Below are 26,181 nucleotides of genomic sequence, written 5' to 3'. Positions count from 1 at the left end.
CCTTGAGATAATTTGCGGCTTAGAATTATTGAGCTTCTCAGCTTTATCTTCTCTAGGGAGCTGTAGGATTGCTTTTGTTTGTTATCCAATAATTAAGAAAAAAAGTGGAGGCAGGAAACAAAACAGGAATCATCTACCCAGTGGGAAAGTTAGGCCATGCACTGACCAGAAGAAGGCTTAAGAGGTTGCTGTAGGACTTTCCTTGAAGTCATCAACTCAACATAGGGATAAATTGAATATTTTTTTTTAGAAAGAATAAAGAAATGAATATATTGCCTGCATGCACATCCATAAACATATATTTTGGGGCACACTTTATTTATTTCAGAATCAAAGCACATTTTCCTGAAGATAGGGTGCATATGCTCTGAATAACCTTGCAGCTGTGAAGCCAACTAGCCTGACAAAAGATCTGGAATTACTAGCCTTGTTGACTATATGAGGACTAAAAAGGCCTGCTGCTAGTAAAAAACCTGAACAAAAGATGAACTCGACATGACCAGGTTCAGATGTATTTCTGGTGGGAGCAAATTCTAAAGGCAAAGGTCCACAACAAAAAATCCTTGCCCCCAGTCCTTGTGAGGTACACCCCGGGACAAAGAGTTATGGGCCATGTGGGAAGGAAGGCCTCTAAGAATCTGGCATGTTGTTCATTTAAGTCTTTGTAGATAATAACCAGCCCCTTGAATAACAGCACAGAAGACAGATGGCAGCCAGTGGACACTACAGAGTACACCTGCAATGTGCCCTTTCCAGTCTTGCTTTCTCAAAAGGCAGGTAGCTTCATGTTGTCCTAGCTGAAGCTTCTGAGTGGCCTTCTTTTGTGGAGATAATTGAAGACCTGGGACACAATTTTCAAAAAGGCCTGAGTTACTTAGGAGCCTAAGTCTCATTTTCAAAAGCAAACTTAGGCAGTTAGGAACATCTAGTACCATTCAGTGACATTTGAGACTTAAGTGCTTTAGGCCCAGGTTCTTAAAGGTATTTAGGCATTGCTCTACTCAGTGTAGCAAGGCTTAAGTGAGTTAGGAGCCTCAGTCTCATTTTAAAAAGTCACTTAGGAGCCTACGTGTCATGGAAAGCCCTTAGGCACTTTTGAAAATTTTACCAACATGCAAGGATTTGTTTTTAAAAAAAGAGAGAGCTTAAATCCATATCCAAAGAATGATTTTCAGAAATGCTCAGCAACCACCCAATAGAAGCAACATGCTCTCACAAGACACCTATGATATCATCTGATCATGCTTCCACTGAAGTTGATGGCAAACAACTCCCATTCATATCAGAGGGCAGGATTGGGTCCATAACCTGTATTAAAATCAGTGGAAGCAGGATTGGATCCCCAGACTATCCACAACAAAACTCGCTGCTAACTTTACTTATTTACAGCCTATTTTCTTCCCGTATATTTGGTACATGCTTTTTCAAGGAACCATAAGTGATGTACGTGGAAAATGTGAATGGGTTGTAACAAGCAGTTGTGAGCTAGAGGGAATTTAGCAAACACTAGACAAAAGTCAAAATGTTACGTCGAAGCTAATGACTTAATGGCTTTTAACTCCAAAAAAGTTTGGTGAAATTTCCACAGACTTTGCAGAAACATATTCCTTTGCCTTTGCAGTAAATATGGCAATTTTCAGCCTAAACCAGTATTCCATCCTAAAGTTATAGGAGACTAAAATAGCTTTGTAATGGAAGTTGCTGGGAACCTTAAGTACAGAGAGACTACTGTTTTACTACAATATAAAACTATGTTAATATATGTAACCCCCCTTTCTTCCCTGGGTTACTCGGGAGCAGGCAACACTCACCTGTGTGCCTGGGTGCCTGATGTTGTTGACATTAAAGGAGATCTGAGTATCCCAGTGGCAACGCTGGATAAGTGGGAATCCTCTATTCACCCTCTGCTGCAGTCCCTTTACTCCTAAAGGAAGTTAAAATTGGCAGTGCCTCCACCTGGCTCGCCCCTGTACACACTCAATGGCATGCCTTGGGAACCTCCAGGAATAAACCCCTTCAAATAGTAATAATAATAATAATAACCGATGGCATGGGTCTAACTCAAATACCAATTATAAAATCATATATATCCAATATACTTAAATTACAGCTAAGACTCCTTTACTCAACCATTTAAGAAACAGGGTATAACAGACTAAGATTAAATGTCAATACTCATTTAGATCCACAGGGGCAGTTGAATAAAATCAATTAACAAATATAATATACAGTAATAAATGAAACTTATGTATCTGGCATTTACACTGCCACCGTTTACCCCACCCCAGAGTGTACACTGCTCTGGATTTCAGTCCTAGGCACTTGCTTGCGTGGGCATGCTGAAAGATCTGCAGCTGGAGCCAGCGCTCTGTTGGTTCTGTGCATCAGTCCAGCCAAGGCAACAAGCGGCGCAACCCTGCTGATGACTGGAGCTGGCTCCACCGAAGGTCAGCAGCTCTGGGTCCTGGTTCGGTGGGAAGATCACTCTCCTGCCTCTCCTCAGACTCGGTCTCTCTGCTCTGCCCCTTCCCTTGCAAGTACTTTCCCAAACCAGAGTGGGGGTTACTCCCAGTTCTTTCACAGCAGGCCCAGCTCAGTCAGCTCTAGGCACAGCAATAGTCTCTGCCCCAGCTCCAATGAAGCCACCAACAGCCTCTGAGGCTCCCAGCTTGATCAAAACCCCTGCAGGCTCTCAGCAGTAGCTTCTGGCTTCCTAGCAGCAGCTGCTGATATGGACAGAGTTCCACAGCAGCAATCTCACTCCTTTCCCCAAAATGGAGTTCACCGCCTGCTCTTCCTGCAGGGGGAAGTCTCTCCCTCTTTCCCCAAGGCATCAATGGAGTTGTAGTCTCTAAGGCTCGATTGCAGCACACAGGCTTTTCCCCGGATCCCTCCCAATAAAGTTCAGAGGCCCCTCTGATAAAGGGAGCCTACGTATATTTTCAAATGTGACATAAAATGACCAAAATATGTCTGTTTTGGGGTAAAACTTCACCTACTGACTCATATCCTTCTTGCCGAGGTTTAGCCCCCTGCCCCCCTCCCCCTTTTTTAGACTTGAGCTATAAATCCTTTTAAAATAGAAACTCAAAATTGAAACATTCATAGGTCCTTAAATATAGCAGTGAAGAGCAATGCTGTAATAAGAACCTGTCAAACTTGGAAATGAATTACACTGAGAGACCAAAGGAGTATAAAAGCCTGTCCATTTCTGACTGTTTCAGTTATCCTATTTTTAGATTTAAGTGCTCTGTGTTCTTCAACTAATTGAACAACAAAGAAACACTGACTAAAATCGGGGTGTACAAGATCTCTGGTTCAATGGTTTTAATATCAATCTGAGTTTATGGCAAAAGTAGTTGAAAGTATGATAAAATAATCTCATCCTTATATTTCACTACAACATTGTAGCAATCCTGTAACCAATTTCACCGTACAAGATATATTACACACATACATACACATACCCACACTAACTACAGTATCTGAATTCTTCTCAAATATTAATCAGTTTATTTTCATAACATCCCAATGAAATGAGGGTGCAGTATTATCCCTACTTTACAAATGGGAAATTGAGGTACACAAAGATTATCCACCGGTTTTGGGTGCCTACACTGAAAAGCTTAGGACCTGTATAGTGGTATAAGTCTTTATATTTTCAGAGTACAGCTCCCATTGAGTTCAGGTCTAGTTGTGAGCACTCAGAAAATGAGGAACACATGAGTAACCAGCTCTTCACAGTTTGGGTTAAATGACTTTTCTAGAATCACATAAGAGACAGAGGTGGAATCCATTTCTCTAGTGCAACATTCAACTGCCTTAAAGATAACTGAACTCTTTTGGCTGATTTAAATGTATATATTTAGCCTGAGGAAGACACCCAATATGGACACTTTCAACTCATAGAATCATAGAATATCAGGGTTGGAAGGGACCCCAGAAGGTCATCTAGTCCAACCCCCTGCTCGAAGCAGGACCAATTCCCAGTTAAATTATCCCAGCCAGGGCTTTGTCAAGCCTGACCTTAAAAACCTCTAAGGAAGGAGATTCTACCACCTCCCTAGGTAACGCATTCCAGTGTTTCACCACCCTCTTAGTGAAAAAGTTTTTCCTAATATCCAATCTAAACCTCCCCCACTGCAACTTGAGACCATTACTCCTCGTTCTGTCATCTGCTACCATTGAGAACAGTTTAGAGCCATCCTCTTTGGAACCCCCTTTCAGGTAGTTGAAAGCAGCTATCAAATCCCCCCTCATTCTTCTCTTCTGCAGGCTAAACAATCCCAGCTCCCTCAGCCTCTCCTCATAAGTCATGTGTTCCAGACCCCTAATCATTTTTGTTGCCCTTCGCTGGACTCTCTCCAATTTATCCACATCCTTCTTGAAGTGTGGGGCCCAAAACTGGACACAGTACTCCAGATGAGGCCTCACCAATGTCGAATAGAGGGGAATGATCACATCCCTCGATCTGCTCGCTATGCCCCTACTTATACATCCCAAAATGCCATTGGCCTTCTTGGCAACAAGGGCACACTGCTGACTCATATCCAGCTTCTCGTCCACTGTCACCCCTAGGTCCTTTTCCGCAGAACTGCTGCCTAGCCATTCAGTCCCTAGTCTGTAGCTGTGCATTGGGTTCTTCCGTCCTAAGTGCAGGACCCTGCACTTATCCTTATTGAACCTCATCAGATTTCTTTTGGCCCAATCCTCCAATTTGGCCCAATCCTCCAATTCAAACAGTTAAAGTTTGGTAAAGTTATTATAAGCAATTGGAAACAGGTTCTTACAATGGAAAGTGTTGGACAACTTTAATGATAGGCAATACAACCAGTCTTGCCTATAATAAACTTGGAAACTTGTATTCCAGCAGCAACTTTGTCACTCTCCACTAACTGGTGGAAAGATTTTGAACTGATAACTGGTAAGAGCAGTTTACAGATCTCAGTAAATAAACAGGTTTACGCAAGAATGGAATGGAAGACCTCCAGTGAATATTTCAGTGATGCAGGAAGTACAGATGTTGATTCAATATGAAATCCTTTTCATTATGTGTCAAATGCTCCTCTGTGGTACTGGGAGTACAGCTGAAGGTGCCATCATTCAGATGAAATGTAAAACAAAGATCCTAGTCATTTGCAGTTATTAATGGTGTCATGGCACTCAGTGTAGGGATAGGTGTTAACTTTTGTGTTCTGGCCAAATTCCATCTAAGGTAATTCAGTTCTAACTTTCCAAAATTCCCCCCACAGCTTTAACTGAATAAGGTATTCTTCACTTCCTGTCTAAAACTGTTTTGTATGGCGCTGGCAGGAAGGTAAACAATTGTTGTGTTCCATGTGAAAAGTGGCTGCATTTCAGTGGTGGGTGAAGTGATTGCTAGATATCTATCTACCTCAAAGGAATGTTTAATTAGAAGTATGTGCAGATCCTTAGATATTTACACTGAGCAGAAATCAGCATTGGATCTGGGGCAAGTGAATATAGCCAGTAAAACAGTGACCTCAGATACCAGGTGTTAGAGGAAACATGCAAGGGTTGTGGTGCTGACAGTGATTTATGTGACTCTTGGGTTTCTTTCACAAGTCCACTGGACCTTCATTCTAAGGGCAATGGTTTGATGGTGACAAATAGAAATGGAGTGATTCCTCAAAACTATCGGAAAAATAAAATAGCCCAAGAGCAAATCTAGCTATACAAAGGACATTGGTGAAGTCTCCATTATAGCTTAGGTTTCAGAGTAACAGCCGTGTTAGTCTATATTCGCAAAAAGAAAAGGAGTACTTGTGGCACCTTAGAGACTAACCAATTTATTTGAGCATAAGCTTTCGTGAGCTACAGCTCACTTCAAGTGAGCTCACGAAAGCTTATGCTCAAATAAATTGGTTAGTCTCTAAGGTGCCACAAGCACTCCTTTTCTTTTTGCATTATAGCTTAGACTCAAAAGAAAAGGAAACTCAGACAAAAATAAAACAAAACAAATTTCACCTGTAAAAACACTGTCTTCCTCAAGTTAGCTGTTTGTTGGACAAAAATTCCCCGCCCCCCTACACTTAGTCTTCTGTAAATAAAGGGAGCTGAATGGGAAGTAATAATAGAGTCTTAATAGCATTTTTTGCACTGCTAGAGTGCTTTTGGATGATTTTATTTTAACTATAATTAATGGCCACCTAATGAAAATAATGAGCTAGAGTGAAAATCCAGTGTGAATTTAAAATGAAAAGAATACTTTGGATGCAAAAGAGATAGAGAACAAAAACGGATGTACAAAGTCTTATGAAGCTTTTAACACCTACGACTCCCCAAACATATCAGTTTAAACATCAGCTACAGTCACTGCCGCAAGAATAAATCTAGAGGAGAAAGGTAGGTGACCTTAAAAAAGTGATGAAAGAGAGATTATAGTACACAGAGAAATGGCTTACTAAAATTTCTGAAGTAGTAAATCATTATAAAATTTCATTGGTTTACAAAAGCCTGCACAAAAGGTATTTTAAAGCATTTATAAATAACATTTGCACAGAGTCTGATCTCTGACTTCAATGGAGTTACTTGAGAATTATATCAGTGTAACTGACAGCAAATTCCAGTCAATTATATTGTATTTTTCAAGGGTTATTGTGCGCTTGAAAAGTTTGATCAAAACGTCTGTTTTTCTGCTTCTTTAGCTTTACAAACTAGAACTAAGCTAGTTTTTACTAGAAATGGGCTCCAAACTGGATCATCAAATCTGAACAGTCATTCCACTCCCCTGAATTTCTGCAGGGTCTAGACCAGAATCTGATGCTAGGGTTTGAGTGTGGGTTTGATTACAAATGAGAAGGGCCTTGTTTTCTACATCTGGCTGAGGTCTGAAATCCCATGAGGATAGCTGATCTTGCATGACTTCTGGACTTGGTGGCCAAAACCTTGCAAGAAGAGGTCATGAGAGACCAAAACTTCTGTTTCAGAACTTAAATCAACTCCCAGCCTTGATTAGTCTCAAATGCAAACACAAAACTTCTATTTTAAGCCTCCTCTGGATCAAAACACTACCTCCTTGGTCCAGAGTCCATTCCTTTTTCTAGAATGTTTTACAAAGTTATGATGAACTTAAAAAGCCAAATGCAGATTAATAGCTGGAGCACAAAGAACTATGGACAGTATATAGTGTCAATCCTATCATTTTCTACCATACAAAGCAAAGGAGTCAAATAGAATGTGATGAGTAAGGGCTTTTAATACTATTTTAAACTATTCTCAGACAATTAATGGAAACATTTATGGTAGATACTCCTGTTAGTGCTTACATGAAACCGATTACCATAGCATTTAAGCATCTCCCAAATATTTAAAACTAGAAACAACAATAGCATTAACTTTTGTGTTCTGGCCAAATTCCATCCTAGGTAATTACATTCTAACTATCCAAAATACTTTCATTAATTAATTTTTATTTTGAATGGGTTAAGACTTTATTAAGGAAAACCCAAATCAGCTCAAAGTCTCTACCCTGATATTCAAAGGTCTTCTAAGTGAAATCAAAGGAATTATTCATCTTAGTATCTACCCACCAGGGGAAGTAAGGGATTCACAAGCTGGGTCTCAGGTAGTCATTTTATATAAAGAAGTTAACTGAAAGAATACTTGACCATATTCACCAAAACAAGAGTATTTTTCCTTCCTCTCTCTCTCTTTTTTAAAATGTGTAGTAGGTAACTTGTATAAGTCCCCAAAAAGAGTCCTCCAAAGCATGGGAAAAACAGGCTCCTTCCCCACAAAATTAACATCTTCCCCAACACATCAGTCCTTCATTTGATGGCCTTACTCGTCTCTTCTTCCAATAGACTCTATTAGTATTGTTATAGGAATTCTGTACAGAAGGTCAGAAATGAGATCCTCTGTAACTGATTTTGCCCGTAGGTATAAACAGTAGAGATAGGTGCACTCTGACTAACATAAGAACTATTCTGTACGTTTGAGTGAAAGCTGAATAGAACACAAACCAAACCTTTCTAAGACTTGAAAAGTTCAATCAACTCTTTTTATCTTGAATGCCTCTTCATGTCCCCTGCTACTCATGGTCAAAACTAAGAAGAATAAATAAGATGAAAAAGGCTATTTTCACCATGATATTTCTAATCCAGCGAGAACCAGCATGCATCAGAAATCTAACATGAAATCCTGTTCTCATGAGATTTTTAGACCAGAGTTAGGCTATGTATGAAAAAGCATCAGATAAGTGTTCATACTAACCCTCAGAACCTTCTTCAGTTCACCCATCACTAATAGACAGATACCAAGTATGCCAACAGGTACACATTTTATTTTCCTGAAACTATCCTTACTTATACGTTGTTGTTTTTGTTTTTATTATTTTAGTACACTTCATCTAGCTTATTGTTAACATACTTCTTGATTTCTTGTAACTGAATCCACTATATTTATGATAGCATTGGCCCAATTCTGCATGCTGTTGCACCAGTGTAAATCAGAAATAACTCTACTAAAACAACAGAGGGCAGAATTTGGCCCTATTTGTTTAATATCAAATATACTATCAAAGTCATGACTATATTGCAGGGACACAGGGATCAGATCCGCCAGTGTGTGTAGGAATGTCAAATAATTTACTATATACCTCTGGATACATCCTACAGAACTACAGTCTACATCTTGGTTTTCTGTTATTATTAAAAAAATAATGAAACTCAGTTTAATCAAAGGCATTCTGTTAGCTCTGGACTGTATCCTGTCACCAGCAGACATCAGCTGGCAGAACACAAAGAAGTGTTAGATCAAAATGGCCTGAACAAATGCAGAAGCTTAATAAAAGTAAATAGTCAGCTTTTACAAATCCAGGCAAAACAAAAGTCTCTTTCGTTTTGATCACTACAGAAGTTCAACAAAGAATGGCAGACAGATCTCATTATTAGTAGTGCTTGATATGGTTAATATCAGCCTTATAACTTACCTTTATCTACACACCCGCATTATCAAAATATACCATTCCAAAACCACATCTATAAACTAATGGGTAAAATAGTTGATGTCATACATTGCCTTATCTTTCCAAAAGGAGTCAAAATCATCTGAAAAATTGTCCTTTTTCTTTTTCAGAACAAAAACAACGTGAAACTAAATTGCCATTTGCAAAGATCACAAACAAGATAAACATTCGCCTTCCACCACTTACCAAAACAAATGCACTGTACGGCTTTGATCAGTATCATATAAATGCAAAAAGACCTCGCTTTTATACTTCACAGTAATGCCAGACAAGTCAGTTTAAGTGGTCCATTCATATAACATTACAAGAAAGAAGATACGATTATTGTGTATTATTAAAGTCCATGTCAAGGCTGGCAAAACTGCTCTAATGTATAGTCGTGTTTTCTTGAGTAACACAAGTGCAGTTGGTACCTGACCTGCAGCTGCTTTAACTGTGTTTAAAGTACAGAGCTGGACAGAATTTATTTAATCAAACAGAGCCTGTTAAACAGATGTGCCATTAAGTACCAAAATGATTTATTATAGACTTTAATCTTGTTGTTTAACTGTATTGTTGTTCTGTGCAACGTTTTTCAAAGCACTCTTGGACAGGACCCCATTGACAACAAGCGGTCAAGCTTAGCTTGGGTCTCTTGTAAAACTATCTTTAACAAATGTGGTGTTCTCATGTCATCACCGCAATCACAGCCTATAAACGTTTTGTCTACTGAACCACAAGATATGTAGCACCTTCATATCATAAATGCAGCATTGCTGAAATGAAGAACAAGAAATAAACAAAAAAGGAAACCATTTTTTGCCTTTTCTGCATCATTGTTTAAACCAGCAGAGCTTTGATCCCAAAGTTAATAACAATGTCCATCCACTACAGGGAAGATAATTTCACTACTGTCAAACTAATCAGCTTGTCTAGTAACTACTATACATGCACTCTCGTACATACATAGCATATGTGTGCCTCTTGTCACTTGCTGTACTTTCCATATGAAACCACATTAACTGCATTAATACATAGTTTACTGAAGAGACTTCTGACCTCTTATTCCCTCTTACTGCTTTGTCTCCTTTCTTCCAAGTGATGGTTGGTTTTGGAGAGGCTTGTGGTTTGCACTCAATGACAACTTCTTGGCCCCTGGTAATAATTAAAGTTTTCTTCATCTGATTTAGTGCAAAAGTGGGAGCTGAGGCTGTTAAAAAGAAATATGTTAGTTCTATAGAGAACAATCAGCACCTTCCATTTCAACGAATTCTAACAGATGGTGCATCATCCATTTTCACTTTTTTGTTAGGAATCTATTATAATACAGATCATATGGCATGTATACAAAAAATGTCATTAAACCAGCATCCAATTCCAATGGCAAGACTAGAATTTAATCAACCTATCAGTTAATAAGAAGTCGTTCATATCAACATATTAAAATTAGATTATTTGTGAAATCTAGCAGCTGTAGAGAAAGTCTGGAGAAATCAACAATAAAATTAAATATCTTTATTACAGTAATTAGCTCAAAATATTAGTATATTTTAAATTCCACAAATCCACCCAAAGCTGTTAGTTGTTACAAAGAGTTTGTTGATGGGTTTTTTAGTTGTTTTGCCTTTTTTCTTCCTGAAAACCAGCTGTGGAAAATTGAGAATATGTTTCTAGTTTTCTGGAAGGATTTTATTGTTTGAAAATAATTTATTTTCAAGATGTTTACAATTTTGGCTGCAATTTTTTTTCCAAATTTAGAGATATTTTAAAAACTAATAGCCCAATTGAGTGACCTTTTCATATGTTGAGTAGTACCTTACTCCTTGAACAGTCCCATTGATTTAAATGGGTCTATCTGAAGCATAAGGTACTAAACAATGCAAGTAAGGGTATTGCAGTGTGACTCTAACTTATGGTAATTTTACAATGTGAAGGTTCAGAATCCCTTTGTAATTCCATGGGTCTGTGTACCTGTTAAGCTAGCCTTGCAAAAAATTCACTCAGCAGCAAAAGTGACAGCTCATCCCTCATCCCTCCCCCGGGCCCTCCCCCCACACTAATTTCTCAGCAATGTCTGAATTTCAAAACCTAATTTTGGATAATTTTAATGATAACATTATTAAAAATGGACAATTTAATTTGTTCTGTTTGCTTCATAACAAAAACCAGGAATGCAACTACTAAGTTAATGCATTATTATGGCAGCACAAAAAGTCATGATGTGAAAAGTTTAAGGTTACTACAGCAGGATTATATTGGCCATGTTGCATTCACTGTATAACAACAAACACAGAGATATGTTAGAGTGCATGTTAAACAATGAAACTACACACCGAGAGTACCATAGCAAGGGAACTTTGCAATGAACAGGGTTCATTACATTTTCACAGGTTAGAGGGGGTGAAAATGTATGTGTGTGTCAGGGGATTTGGTTGTGCATCTGAACACACAGTTAGAATTTCCCCACTGCACATTGTCCCACACACAGAATTTGGTGTTAGGTTAGAAGAAATCACTAAGCATAACTGAAGGAGGAGTTTCAAAAAGATACCATTCTGGCAGCAAAAGTACTTGTCAACCCCTAGGCAACAAAGGACACACTCACACATGAATAAAAGAAAGAGGAAAAGAGGAACCCAGCCAAATTAATTATACAGCTTTTATCCAATTCTGCTAAGGTTGGAGATGTAGGATCTCTTTATCATGACAGACCATGGAGCCATGTAATTATCAAAAAGAAAGATGAGAGCAATCCTATTCTGTTCAGACATTACTCACCTAAAATCTTCAGCTCAGCACTGGCATAAATGGTTCCATATTTATTTTCTGCTAAGCATTGGTACATTCCAGCATCTGAGAGATTCACACTGTGGATCATCAGTACACCATTAACCATCTCAACCCTGCTCTGTAATGGAATGAAAAAAATAATTCTACAAAAGCAAACAAATGAAGTGGATTTGCTGGGTTCTTAGTTTTAGGCAAGGGAGCAATAAAGTAAAATAAAATAATAAAATAAATCAATGTGGTTAAAATATAATTTAGCAATTTACTAGAGTGAATTTTTTGGATTGCTTCCTTTTGTTCTCTAGAGAATGAGAAACAAAAAATATTTTGGGGTCTGAAAAGACCAAAAAATGAATTTCCCTCTTGGTTATTTTATTTGACTGTAAATGCAACATCCCTGAGCACTGTTTTTTTCCCCATGATCCACTACATCAACTTGCTTTTTAAAAATGGTTCAGCAAAGAGTACTCTGCCAACCTTCAGCAATGAGTTACCTTCCTCGCTAAGGAACCAGGGTTCAGATGTAGTTTAGGTCACAAGGGAAATGTGTTTGGTGGTCTCAAAGGAGTCCATAGTGAATGTTTGTTTACATACCAAACCCACCATATAATCGAACACATTACTAGCCCAAACCTGCAATACTTCGCTATGCACATGAGTAGTCTCATTCACAGGAATGGCACTGTTTTCATACAAGACTACTCATGTGAGTAAGGGTAGCAGGATCAAGTTGCCTTTGTATTAATTGCAGCATCTCATCTGAAAAGGCCTATTAATAGAAAATAATTGCTGAAGGTCAGAAGCAAGGTGCACTGACAGCTGTGTAGGGAAATTTGCACTGCATGTGGCTATATGATGAATAATTTGAGCTGGTGCAATACATTCTTCAGTTTCATTACTAAAGACTATTAGGAGTGAGTTAAAATATATTAATAAAATTGCATTTGAAAATGTATATGGGATTACTCAATACCCCTCTCTTTTTTGAGGTCTGAGTTTCAAGTTGAACTGGAATTTGCAAAGTCTGTATTGGCTGTTTGGAAAATCTCAAGACCACAAAAGCACAGAGATTAAAAGTGCTTCAAAGTCTGGACTGATTTTCCACCCACCTCCAGAAAGGCAGATATGGAAAAGCTAAGGCATATAAACTTGTTTTCAGTGCCTCAGGACGTCAAAAATAAACTTCCTTATATGTTTGCTCTCTCATTGTTTTCATAATTGGTCGATTTTCACAGATAGATGAAGTGTTCACTGAAAAGAAAGGCATAGCACATCTTTTATATTTATAAATCCATTCTATGAATTCATTAACATATGGAGACATTTTCTTCCAGAATTGAACAATTTTGTTTTAACCTAGAAATGCATGAAGAGTCTACAAACGATTTTTTTTTACTCCTCTTAGCATTTGGAGGCGATAAAGAATAGAAATATGCTGCATAAAAATAAAACAATGTGAGATGAGGTGATGACTCAGTTGAAAGAAAGAAAAAAATCCAGACCATGCCAATGTTGGTCATTTGCAAAGAGAAACACTCCATAGATCTTATTTTAAAACTTGTCAAATCAGTGCAGTAAGGACCTGGAATTCCCTGATGGAACAGGCCAATGATATTGGCATGAGAGGTGGGGGCTTTGCTTTTCACAAAAGAGTTATTAAACCATCAGATTTTTACAGATGCAAAAATCAGACATGGCTATTGAGAAAAAGCCACACGTTGTATTAGTGCATTAATGATGAGGAACATGAGAGCTATAATAAGAATATACCATGTCATATTTAACATACATGTAGCTGGTGATGTTTAAGGGAGTCTGTGTTTATGGACTCTACACTGGTGTAACTTACACATCAAGGAGCAGGTCCACTTTTTTGCTCAGCCATACAAGGGCCATTTACAATATGACCCTATACACAAACACTCAGAAAGATATAATAAACAACTCAACCATAAACATCATAATGAAAAGCAGAAACAAACAAAAGTTGCCCAATCTTGCTCAGAAGGATATCACTAGTTTACTGATAGTAAGGGCAAGAACATTTCAGAATCATGGATTCTGAATAAAAAAGGCCCTGCCTGCTATCCTGTTTGGATTACAGGTAGAGAGTGAAAATTTCCAGCTCACCTGCTTTCACATACTTGGACATAATTCAACAGACAGACCCACAGGAAAACTGGCGCTACATTATCCAAGGCTTTAAATATGAATAGAAAAAGAAAAATCTCCTTTCTGAAGCATTTCCTCTTCAGCACTATTTTCCCAGCTCACTTTCGCTGAATTAAAGCGGAAACTACAATCTACTGGTGGCTTATTGAGCACTATACCTGTACCCAAAGAGGGACTCCATTCTTCAGCCAATGATAGGTGGGTCGTGGCTTTCCAGTGGCTTTGCATTCCCATCGGAGCTGCTCTCCACTGTCTAACTGAGTATTGTTAAGCTTCTCCACCCAATGTGGGTAGGCTGTAAAAGAGAGATAGCATAATAAATGCAAACACAAAAGGCTGACATGACTTCAGTTGATGTTCTAAAGACCTAATCAATTAAAAATACAGATTGTAAACCAATGTGCAGTCCATCTTAGTATCAGTGACTATATTAAATCACATGCAGATTAAACTCATTTAAAAAAGACACACTGAGGGTCAAAGAAGAAAAGTGACAGAACCAAATAAATTTTGAGTAAAGGATTCTACAGGACTATGCGCTGAGTATCACTCTATCTGGTACTAGAGAGACTTTATGTTTTAATAACATATAACAGACTAATATAGTACGACATAGCTAATGCAGCAATTATTAATATTACACATATTTATTTTTGATGACCATCATCATAGTATCTGGGAATATTGCAGGTCTTAAGTTCAGACTTTTAAGATCTCAGTAGCGAGTCTGAACACCATGTCTGACTCCCTGACTCAGTAGGGAGTCCCTGCTGCTTGTTGCTCTGTCAGTCCACCAGGAAACTAGGATTTAATCAACTGTGGAGGCCTGTTGGTGAGGTGTTTCATCCAGTTCTTTCCAGAAGTGGTCTTCCTTGTGCTCAATATGCAGGGAGTGAATGTCAGAGGTGTGGGCTGGCTACTCAGTGTCCACACTTGGGACAATCTAGCGCACCCCATGAACATAAATCACATGGTGAGTCAGAGATAGGAAGGCAGACCCTTAAGGTAGCATTGGACTAGACCACTGAGGGGCATATATATATTAACTAGCCTACTGATTTTCACCCAGCAGTCAGCTGGCAACAAGTGGAATGAATGAAGCACGGGACTCTAATCCTGTAAATCAGATACCCAAAGATAGAACCCTTCCCTGTAAAGAGCCTCAGTGGGACTGCATGAGTGTGTAAGTGTCTGCCTATGCAGGTCAGGGTCCAGGTTTAATGTTAAACCAAGGCAAAGTTCAGTGGCAAGGAAAAAATCCAGATCAAATTAATCTATGAAACTAAAACATTTAAGAATAAAACACTTTAATCCTTTCTGCAAGGAACTGCAGAGACTAAGGAGGCAATGTCATTGACTTCAAGGAATACAGAATAATATTTGTGGGTGGGCTGGATAATAATCCAGAGTTAGCACAGCAAAGGATCTATTCTGGACAGCGGGGAATCAATAAACCACTTAAATAAGCAGAACCTATGGTGGACTGAATTTAAAAATAAATCTAACAATCTGTCTAATGTCTGACAGGTCACCAATCAAGAAGCTGAGAAAATGTGAGCTGGCATGATAGGTAACTAGGTGAGTGTTGAAAGCCTAACTACTGCATTGTGCATTTGCTGCATGGAATGTCCCTGAATTGGGACCCAGAATAGTGGGTGGGCCTGGGTCCCCCTAACAGCTGATGCTGGAGTGGTGTAAGCCCCAGAAAGGGGACATGGCTAGTTTAATAACCCAAGAAAAGGAGCTAGATTTAAAGGGCTCAGAGACAATGCTGAAGACCCTGGTGAGGGCTGACTGACAGTTCCATCTGGTCCTTTTACTAAATGCCCAAGAAAAAGGCTAGACTTGAACAGCCTAGAGATGGGGCTGAAGACCCTGGTGAGAGCAGATTGTTTGTAGGACTTTAGCTACACTGAAAAGGGTTAATCCATTTTTGACTGTGTGACTTGGCTGGAGGACTGAGCCAATAAGGCTGCCTAATGAGGCTGGCAACACACAGGGGGCACCAGGAGCAGAAAAAGATTGCAGCACCACACCCAACCAACAGGAGGCACTCACAAGAGGTGAGTGTAGCCTGTCATACCCATCAACAGTCATAAGAAAAAAAGAATCATGTCACTGGATGCTGCCCAGTGGGAAAAACCACACACTGTATCATTACACTGATTACTTCAGGAAAAAAAATCGACTGTGAATTCCTCAACAAACATTACATCCACAATAATCTCTCCACCACCATAGGGATAACTATGCAGTCCCTGAAATCCAGCCACCAAATAGTGATCAAACCAGCAGACAAAGGGGCACCATTGTAGTCCTTAATCTTGATGACTATGTCAATGAGGCAGACAACTCTCCATCACCATTTACTATAAAGAACTCAAACTCAAATGACTGCACACCAAAGTTCACACAAGCATTTAAAAATACCACCAAATCCTTCCACAAAGATCGCTAAGGAAAACTACATTCTCACCCCCCTTGAATTCATCCCAGAAACCTTCTGTATGCTTTCCAAGATACACTCAGCAAACAAAGGGTCAGTTTCCTCCAAGACACATTGATTTCCTCCAGAAACTCTGTAACATTAACAACCTCCTTCAGAATAACATTCTTGCCACTCTTTATGTCACCTTCCTTTTCACCAGTGTCCCTCACCATGATAGCATTGCTGCCCGCTTCAAATGCCTACAAAATAATGAACAATGCTCAGAAATCCACCCCAAATGCATTGCCAAACTCATCCATCTCATCTTCACCCACAACAACCTTACTTTAAATAACAAACACTTTGTCCAAATGATGGGAACAGCCATGGGTATGAGGACGGCTTCCCAATATGCCAATCTCTTCATGGGCCTCCTCAAAGAAGAATTTCTGGAAAAATACACAAGAAAACCCATGATATACCTGGGATACACTGATGATATTTCCATCCTCTGGTAAGATGACCTAAATTCCCTCTACCACAACTTCAACAGCCACCCCCCGTCTATTAACCTCTCTCTAGCACATCAACTTAATGGACTCCATGATCAGCTTCAAAAATGGAACCCTACAAACAACTATATACAAGAAACCCATGGACCATGACACTTACCTCCACAGATCCAGCAACTAACCCGGACACACCAAGAAAACTTATCTACAGCCAGACACACAAGTATCACAGAATTTGCTCAGAAGACAAAGTCTGGGACACACACCTAAACACATTTAAAACCATCTTCACCAAGCAAGGACACTCCACCAGAGAAGTAGATCACATCATGGAATGGGCCACCCAAATACCCCAGGAGAACTTGCTTCAATTAAAAAAACAACAACAAAAATCCCACTGACCGGACAACCATAGTTATCACCTACCACCCTGTTGCCGGCACCCAGTGCCGAAAGGCAAAACAACACCTGGGTTTCGTTACCCGGTGTGCATCACTCAATAATCACAATGGGGTGGAGAAGCAGAAAAGTTTATTTGCAGCTGCAAATAAGGTACAGGAAGAATAGAATCTCAAATCCTGCACCCCAGAGCAGGTCATTACACACACTTTCATATTTTTTAATGCTACTGCACTACACATCAGCCAATTAAAACTTTGCACAAATACTCTGCCTTCCTTATATAGGTTACAACAATGTTTCTTTTCTGCAACCTCTAACAAGCATTCCTAGCAACTTAAACAACCAGCACATTTTGTCTGGCCTTGTAGTTGTTTCTCTCCTATTATTTTTAACTTGGCGTCAGCAAACCTTACACTATAAGGCATTATCTGCGGCTGCAACATTGTTTTAAGAGCAAAAGAGCTTACTCAAACCAGCCAGGCCTGAATTCTATTAAGGGGGATTGAGAAGAGGCCCTTAGGCCTTCAGCAGGGAGACTTCCTCGACCCTTATGGCCTTCTATCCCCTCAACTTTCTGTAGTATCTGGCTGACGAATCTTGCCCATATGCTCAGGGTTTAGCTGATCGCCATATTTGGGGTCAGGAAGGAATTTTCCTCCAGGGCAGATTGGAAGAGGCCCTGGAGGCTTTTCGCCTTCCTCTGTAGCATGGGTCACTTGCTGGAGGATTCTCTGCTCCTTGAAGTCTTTAAACTACGATTTGAGGACTTCAATAGCACAGATATAGGTGTGAGGTTTTTTGCAGGAGTGGTGGGTGAAATTCTGTGGCCTGCGTTGTGCAGGAGGTCAGACTAGATGATCATAATGGTCCCTTCTGACCTAAATATCTATGAAACTTATCTAGTGGCCATACCCTGGGGTCTCCAACAACCCCACACTAGAAACCATGCAAGGTACAATCAGAAAATTACAACCCATATTTGATGAGGATCACATCCTGAAACAAATCTTTTCTGAACCCCTCTTCTGATTTTCAAACAACCCCAAAATCTCTTCAAGCATCAGAAGTAAACTCCCCACAGACCAGGATACAGCAACTGAAAGTGGCCACAGACCCTGCCAGAACAAGAGATGCAAAACCTGCAGACATATGTCCTCTGTGACAATGATCAATACTTCAACACTGCCCCTTTCAAGATCCATGAGTCCTACACATGCCTATCACAACACATGGTACACCTCATCCAGTGCACTAAATGCCCCAATAACAATGTGTGTGAAACCAGACAATCACTATGCTCTTGAATGAACTCACACAGAAAAATGAGAAATGACAAAAACACACCATATCACCTGTGGAGGAACATTTTCACAGAGCAATCACTCTATATCTGAGCTATCCACCCTCATCCTCAAAGGAAACCAGCACAACACCTTCAAACAATGAGTCAGAGAGCCTAAATTTATAATTTTGCTGAACACTAAAAAGCATGGAATTAAAGAGAGCCTTGTTTTATGGCTCATTACAACATTGTCACATATGTTACTGGCTGCTAACCTTTAATTGCCCACTTCATTTAAAGTGGTCTCCTACAGCACAGAATCATAGACATTTAGGATTGAGAAGGGACCTTGATATGTCATCTTGTCCAGTCTCCTACACTGAGGCAGGGCTAAGTATTATGTAGACCATGTCCTTAAAAACCTGTAACAGAGATTCCACAACTTCCTAAGGAAATCTGTTTCTGTGCTTAACTACCCTTACAGTCAGGAAGCTTTTCCTAATGTTTAACCTAAATCTCCCATGCTGCCATTTAAGTCCATTACTACTTCTCCTGTCCTCAGTGGTTAAGAAGAACCTTTTATCACACTCCTCTTTATAACAACTTTATACATCCTTGAAGACTTATGTCCCCCTTCAGTTTTCTCTTCGTCAGACTAAACAAACCCATTTTTTCAATCTTTGCTCATAGGTCATGTTTTCTAGACCTTCAATAATTTTTGTTGCATTCATGCATTCATCTGGACTTTCTCCAGTTTGTCCACATCTTTCCTGAAATGTGGCACCAGGAACTGGCCACAATACTCCAGTTGAGGCCTTATCAGTGCTGAATAATGTAGAATAATTCCTTCTTGTGTCTTGCTTAGAACATTCCTGCTAATACGTCCCAGAATTATGTTCTTTTTTTTTTTTGCAAGAATATTACTTTATTGACTCATTGATATCCACTGTAAACCCCGGATCCTCTTCTGCAGTCATTTTATATTTGTGCGATTGATTTATTCCTTCCTAAGTGGAGTACTTTGCATTTGACCTTCCTGAATTTCATATTATTTATTTCAGACCATTTCTCCCTTCTTCCATTTCACAAATCCTTTCCCACTCTTTCACGGTGTGTGGGTCTATATAGAAGCAAAATAATGAAAGAAGGATGATAAAAAGAGGTAGGGAAGAATGAAGGGCAGGAGAAAGAGGGGAGAAAATGAGAGGGAGAAGAGAAAAGAAAAGAAGGGAAGAGGAGAAAAGCTATAATGCATTCCTCCTGTGCTTCTACATCAACTCACTCAACCTAAGGAAGCAAGTAGTAATGACTAATTTAATTATCCTTTTGCAATGCATATTGAAAATTCCACAGATCCTAAGTAAGTCAGAATTTGTGAAGTTCCCTAACTAGTTTGCTAAGGGGAATGATCTATTTTCCCTGTACAAATACATATTTTTTTACTCTCTACTGTTAATCAATTTGAGCCTCAATAGAAGTCACTGCAAATTACAGGATGACCAGATGATTTGAAAAATCACAGCTCTCAAAATGCAGTGCAGGCAAGTACATTTGGTCTGCTGAGGATATCTTTGGTTTTATCAAAATGTATTTTTAAATGGTCTTGTCACTCTCAGGACTGAATTTCAGCCAAGCACTGAGATCATTTCCAAAATATCAGCTGCATCACACAATCGTACTACAGCTGGATGTTGGCATTAGGTAAAACAGGAATTAAATGAATTTGTGATTGCATCAGACTAGCCAAGCAGACCTGGTGTTCTGGGCACTCCCAAAATATCCCTTGGTGAACCAGATCAAATGCAACTGCAAACTGAGTAAGATTAAAACTGACAGCAAGCTAGTATCTATCTAAGGACATATGTAAATCAGTGTGACCCTCAGTATGACAGTGTTAGTGCTGCGACCTGGTCTGAAGCTGTAAAAGAAACTCTCTTGTAAGAAATGATGGCTTACATATGAGCCCGTGACCCTAAGACAACCATCTCCTATTCCAGAAACATGAGTGCCTGAGACATGACAATGTGTTCTACTATAAATCATTCAATTTAAGTGTATTTTAAAATAAGTATAGTACCAAACTCTGTTCAAAGTGATGCTAGAAAATCCCACCATAACCATGTTGTCTGCAGTACAGTTGGATCTGTGTTGGTCCCAGGAGAGTTCTCCATAGCTCGAAAGCTTGTTCCTTCCATCAGCAGAAGTTGGTCCAATAAAAGATATTACCACACCTACCTTGTCTCTACCATAACAATAGCAGCAGCAAAGCGAACTGTGATTGCCATATAGTAAAACTTGGCTGAACTGTACTCTGCTCAACCAGAAACCCACAAACCAGCCCTGAAAATGGATTTCTGATTTTGTAGAATCCATGAGGCTCTGCTGCTGTCTCTAGAACGGGACAGTGGGAGTGATATCGTGTGTTCCATGGCCAGTGGGGGCACACTTCACTTCCTGCAACCTTAACTGATTTGTGGGTATGTTTAAGTACTTATGGGTAGGTGCTTATAATTTGTCTTTAATCATGAGTGCTACTTTCCACCCCAGGTACTTACTTGCTAGAGTGCAGACCTTAGCCTGGGTCTCCTTTCCCTTAGTGAGGGTAAGTGAATTTCTGCTCTGCATTTGGTCTCTTAAATCACATTTTCTCACATATTTGATAGGCTGTAAAATACAATAATCTGCAGCAGGTCTCCCCTTCTTAAAATTAGAGAGCTTGTTCTACTGTAACTCAACAGGCTGCAAATTAACACAACCTGTAAAGTGTCCATAAAAGACTGTGGTTGGAAAATGGCCTTTTGGCAACCACAGAAACATAAAGGGACTAGAGAGAACTCATGATGGTGTGGGGTTTGGGATAGCAGCATTATTCAGGTAAGAAATGTTCTCTGTAGACTGATTCCTGACCTTCAGGAGCAGCATTATGGGCACCAAAGACTATTTGCTTCCTACTAAGAAACAGAATCTTCATCTCTGCTAATGAGAGAGGTAGTGCTGGTTAGTGGGTAGAGCACTGGATTGGGACTCTGGAGATCTGGGTTGTAGTCATAGCTCTGCCACTGACCTGTCAGGTGACCTTAGACAAGTCACTACACCCTGCTGTGCCTGTTTCCTTATCTGTAAAATGAAAGCTCATGAAACCTTCTTTGTAGAATGCTTTGAGATCTACTGATGAAAAGTGCTATATAACAGCTAGTATTATTATTGGAGGAGAACCAGGGAGACACCTTGTAGCTCAGCTAAAATGTACTGGAACATGAATGCTTTTACAAAATATTGTGGAGAAAGAGAAACGATATTGCTAAAAAACAAGGGCTGTCACTCTTTAACAGAGACCATTGACAATAAGCATTTGTAATACACGGAGAAGTTTTGTATTCTTGTCCGTGGAAGAGATCAGAGTGGTTCCCAGCCCTGGAGTCTTGTTTTCAGTGGAAACCTCAGAAGGTTAGGGCAGAAATCGCATTATGAATGACATGCCCAGTCAGACTGGTGCAAGCCACTACATTTGAGAGAGAAATGGGGCAAGCCCTTCCCAGCACCCCTTTGCATATAAAACCCACAAAGCTGCCCTTGGCCCTGGCTGGAGGAGGTATGAATGAGAAAAGAGCGGAAGCCTCATCCAATGAGATTGTGACACTCACTCATTATAGGCCTGAGGTGCGATTAGAAAAAAACATCAACAAGCTAGAGGGGACAGGGATGATTACAAAAGTGGAAGATTTGAATTACAAGGAAAATGAACTCCATCCATCCTAACAGTGTATACATATTTGAAAGACGTAAGTACCAAAGACAGAAGAATTATTTATTGTGATTATCCTATTCAGTGGAGAATAATCAAATGGAATTAAGAAAGGGAAAATTAAGGCTGAATATCAGGAAATACTTTTTTTAAAGTGATCCATTAGGCTGAGGAACAGTCTCCAAATGAAGTATCAGAACCCTGTTGTTTGGGACATTTGAAATGAGTCTAGAACACCGGAGAAGGTCCTGAATGGAACAATGTTGCATTAGTAGAGAGATTTGCTAGATGACCTTATGAGGTAGGACTCTTTCACCTCTGATGTCTGACTATATGATTCAAGGTATGGTAAAAGTGAAAACCCATATAATTGAAAGATATAAAAGTAAGTGTGTGTTAACAAAACACTATATTTATTAATAAAATACTGTGAAACAAGGCATCTGACTGGTAAACACTCACACTGTGCTGGTATCTGATATTCTCACACAGGTAAAAATGTGCCATTCCTGAAATAATATTTTAAAGTCAGCTTTCCACAACATTTTTTTTCTCTCTCAGCTGTATAATTTCTCCAACAAATTACATCAGCTTTGAAAAGGGAAAATCCCTAGCTTTGTAATGAGACATGTACCACTTCCTTCTAGCCCCAAAAGGTCATCTACATTATGAGGTATAAAGGGCTTGTCTACACTTGAAACCTTACAGTGGCACAGATGCAGCAGTGCAGCTGTGTCTCTGTACCCCTTCAGTGTAGACACTACCTATGCCAATAGCCATGGTTTTTTTATGTATAAGGTCATAAGTTTTTAATGTTTTGGCCTAAATTTTCAAAAGTGACAAGTGAGTTTTGGTTCTTCAGTTTTTGGATGCCCACCTAGACACACCTTAAAAAGGGTGATTTTGAGATGGCAGATGTTCAGAAGTTTTTGAAAATCAGACTGAATGTGCCAAGAACTGAAGCACTGAAGATGACTTTTGAGAACGTAAGCAGTTCTCTCCTGATCCTTGTAAAGTCAGTCTCAAAGTAATTTGGATTAATAGACAGAGGAATACAAGAAATAACTGCAATATAACCATTAAACAGATCTTTCCAACGCATTTCTAAAAAAGATTTTCTATTATGTGTATCATATATGGACGTCATGAGAGAGTGGTGTAGTATGTAGTTTTTATTGCCAGCATGATTTTGAGAGGTCCAGAAACAGTAGAATATTTTGCAAACATTTTTTTAAATTACTGGTTTTAAGAAGTTTCAACCTGCTGTAAAACTGGGAAAAAATCTGGGGGAAGAAATCCCCTATTTCTGTTGAATTTTTGAGGGAAAATGTTGTAAACAATTTCAGCCAGCTCTGCTTGCAACTCAATATTTAATGAGTCATTTACTAACAAATATAGGTAGTGATAATTTCAAATTGATTTTATATAAAGAAAGAACCCATTCTTTTTTAATTGGCTGCAGCTTTATTTCATGTGTATCTGCAGCCCTAAGTATGGACAAATTACTGCAAAATGTTGCATAGTACTTTCTGGATACACACTTACTGTATACTTGTAGCTGTCCTCTGAAGACATTCCTTCCACGCGAGTTTTCAGCTTTACATTCGTACATCCCTGCATCCTCTAGCTGCACATTAGGTATTTCAAGAACAGCTTGGGACTTTCTCAGACGGGCTTTACTTGGATTATGATCATTAACTTTCCTCCACGAGATTGTTGGAACAGGGCTGAAATATTTAGTAGAATTACCGTTAACACTTTTCTACTATTAAGAATATAGATTCTGTTATCTGGTAATTTAAGTACTTAATAGTCTAAGTGGCAATAAAGTGTAATCACAATTAAGGCCCATGTACTGCTTGATATACTTCACATTCCATAGGGAATGTCTAATAAGTGGTGCTGCTGTATCGGAGCCATCCCTATCTTCTACAAAGGAGATTAAATTTTCATTCAGATTAAGTAAATCATTCCAAATGCTTTCTGCAGGGATTAATCTGCTCTCCAAGTTTTACTATTGTTACCTTGAGCACCTTCGTTTAATGGTTAAAGGAAATAACATCTCTTATGCCTGGGCAAACTTTATAAGTGCAGCCACTCTACCAGCTTCCTGTGATGTTATTTTCGAGAATGATATTAACAACACAGTAGGCTGGAAAGTATTTGGGGTATGCCTGTCTATAAATGCAGATGGGATGTTATAATACTACCACATATCAAATAAAATATAAATGTCTCAATTATTTTATGGGCCTCCTATATAAGGTGACCATATTTTTTTTAAAAAAAAACTATGATATATTTGTAGAAATATTTTTAAGGGTTAAAATAGTCACTTTTAAGAAAAAAAGTGTATTGGTGTCATTATTTCTAGCTTCAGACTCAGTGACATAGACATATTTCTTGAAATGCAGGTTTTTTCCCCAGTAGCTTAGTGTTCTGAATAAGTGTGTCATGAAACACTGAACAAGTGTCTTTTAACCTTTATGTTGAGCAAAAGAACAGATTTGAGAATGTCATACTCATTCAACTTTTCTCATCACTCCAAACACTCAGCACTCATTCCTTTGCACTATTTTTCCAATACTTTCAATACATTCTACGTGGTATAATAATACAACATATTTTGTAGCTATAACAACAACTCCAAACATTTTCAAAGCCAAAGTATTTCAGGTCTTCTGACAGAAGTTCCTAGGAGACATCATATGAAGAAATGGGATTGTGCCACATAGTCTCTTTAGTCATATGATATCTATTGTGTATTTACTAGAGGAAGACCTCAAATCAAAAGTTGGATATAAACACCACTGAAATTTGGGAGAGTTTGCATTTGGACCAAAATTCATAGATTAGGCCCAACTGTACAATCATTCACACTTCTGACCCCTCTTATAAAATCTAATCTGCAGGGTTTGCACTAATCTTACAAGAAAAATGAACTGGTGCCTAGAACAGAAAAACATCAGCAGCAAAAATTATACTTTTGTGCCTCATTTTTTGGTTTCTTAACTTCTGTTATTTACTTTGGGGCTAGTTATATATAGAGATACTAAGCCCTCAGAATTCCACATCAATTCTTGGAGCTGCAGGTGCTTAGCAAATGAAAAAAAACAAACAGGCCCTAGACATCTCAAGCTCGGCAGCCAAAAATTATGGTGTTATGAATGAATGAATACATGTTAATACATACATTCATAATAATTATGATCATAGAGTTCCCAGGTTTCTCTTGTTCTTCATATACATAACCCTCTTCTTATTGACCTTAGCCCTGTCACTTAGCCATGGATTTTTCCCTGATGTCTTTAGCTTCCCTTTTCAGTCTTCTATACTTTATAACATCAAATGTATATTGATTGCTATCTGTTTCCACTTTTTCCACTGATATATTGCTTTTTTACTTCTAAGTGCTGCCTTCACTTTGCCACTGTACCAGCATGGGCTTTCAGTCAAAGCTGTGCTCCTTGATTTGTGGAATTGTGTTTTTTTGGCCATCTAATAAATTCTTCTTAAAGATCTCCCATTCATTCATTCATTCATTCATTCATTCAGGATCACTGGTCACAAGGCAACTACAAACTTACATGACAGTGATTAATTCATATTCATCCTTCATCATGGGGTTCAAAACAGAGTTATATAATGTTGACTGAACAATTGTTGTGTGAGCAAGACTGCATGGAGAAACATGGAAATATTTCACTATGCATAAGGTTGCAAAAAATTTTGAGCCAGCACTGTTATCTGGGCTGCAATCCTGATTTAAATGAAATCAATGGCAAAAGACCCCTTTATTTCAGTGTTTCAGGATAGAGTCCCATTGACTAGTAGAATTTTCCTAGCATATCTTTCAGAGAAACACTGAAGAAGTCTCGAAGTACT

At 38.9% G+C, this 26,181-nt stretch overlaps 1 protein-coding gene across 1 annotated transcript in view; it reads right to left on the bottom strand.

Annotated features, from left to right (window-relative positions):
* CNTN5 (contactin 5) overlaps positions 1–26,181 on the bottom strand; it is a 998,629-nt gene that overhangs the window by 159,924 nt on the left and 812,524 nt on the right. Inside the window, exons 10-13 of the mRNA XM_084613389.1 lie at positions 23,842–24,023; positions 14,086–14,222; positions 11,747–11,876; positions 10,028–10,178 (exon numbers count right to left, since the gene is read on the bottom strand). Coding sequence (XP_084469515.1) covers positions 10,028–10,178; positions 11,747–11,876; positions 14,086–14,222; positions 23,842–24,023 — 600 coding nt within the window. The remainder of the gene's footprint in view (positions 1–10,027; positions 10,179–11,746; positions 11,877–14,085; positions 14,223–23,841; positions 24,024–26,181) is intronic.

The sequence above is a fragment of the Lepidochelys olivacea genome (assembly GCF_965140295.1).
Source record: "Lepidochelys olivacea isolate rLepOli2 genome assembly, chromosome: 1".
NCBI lineage: Eukaryota > Metazoa > Chordata > Testudines > Cheloniidae > Lepidochelys > Lepidochelys olivacea.
Note: the sequence above shows the minus strand (reverse complement) of the source record. Positions and strands in the feature narration are given on the sequence as shown.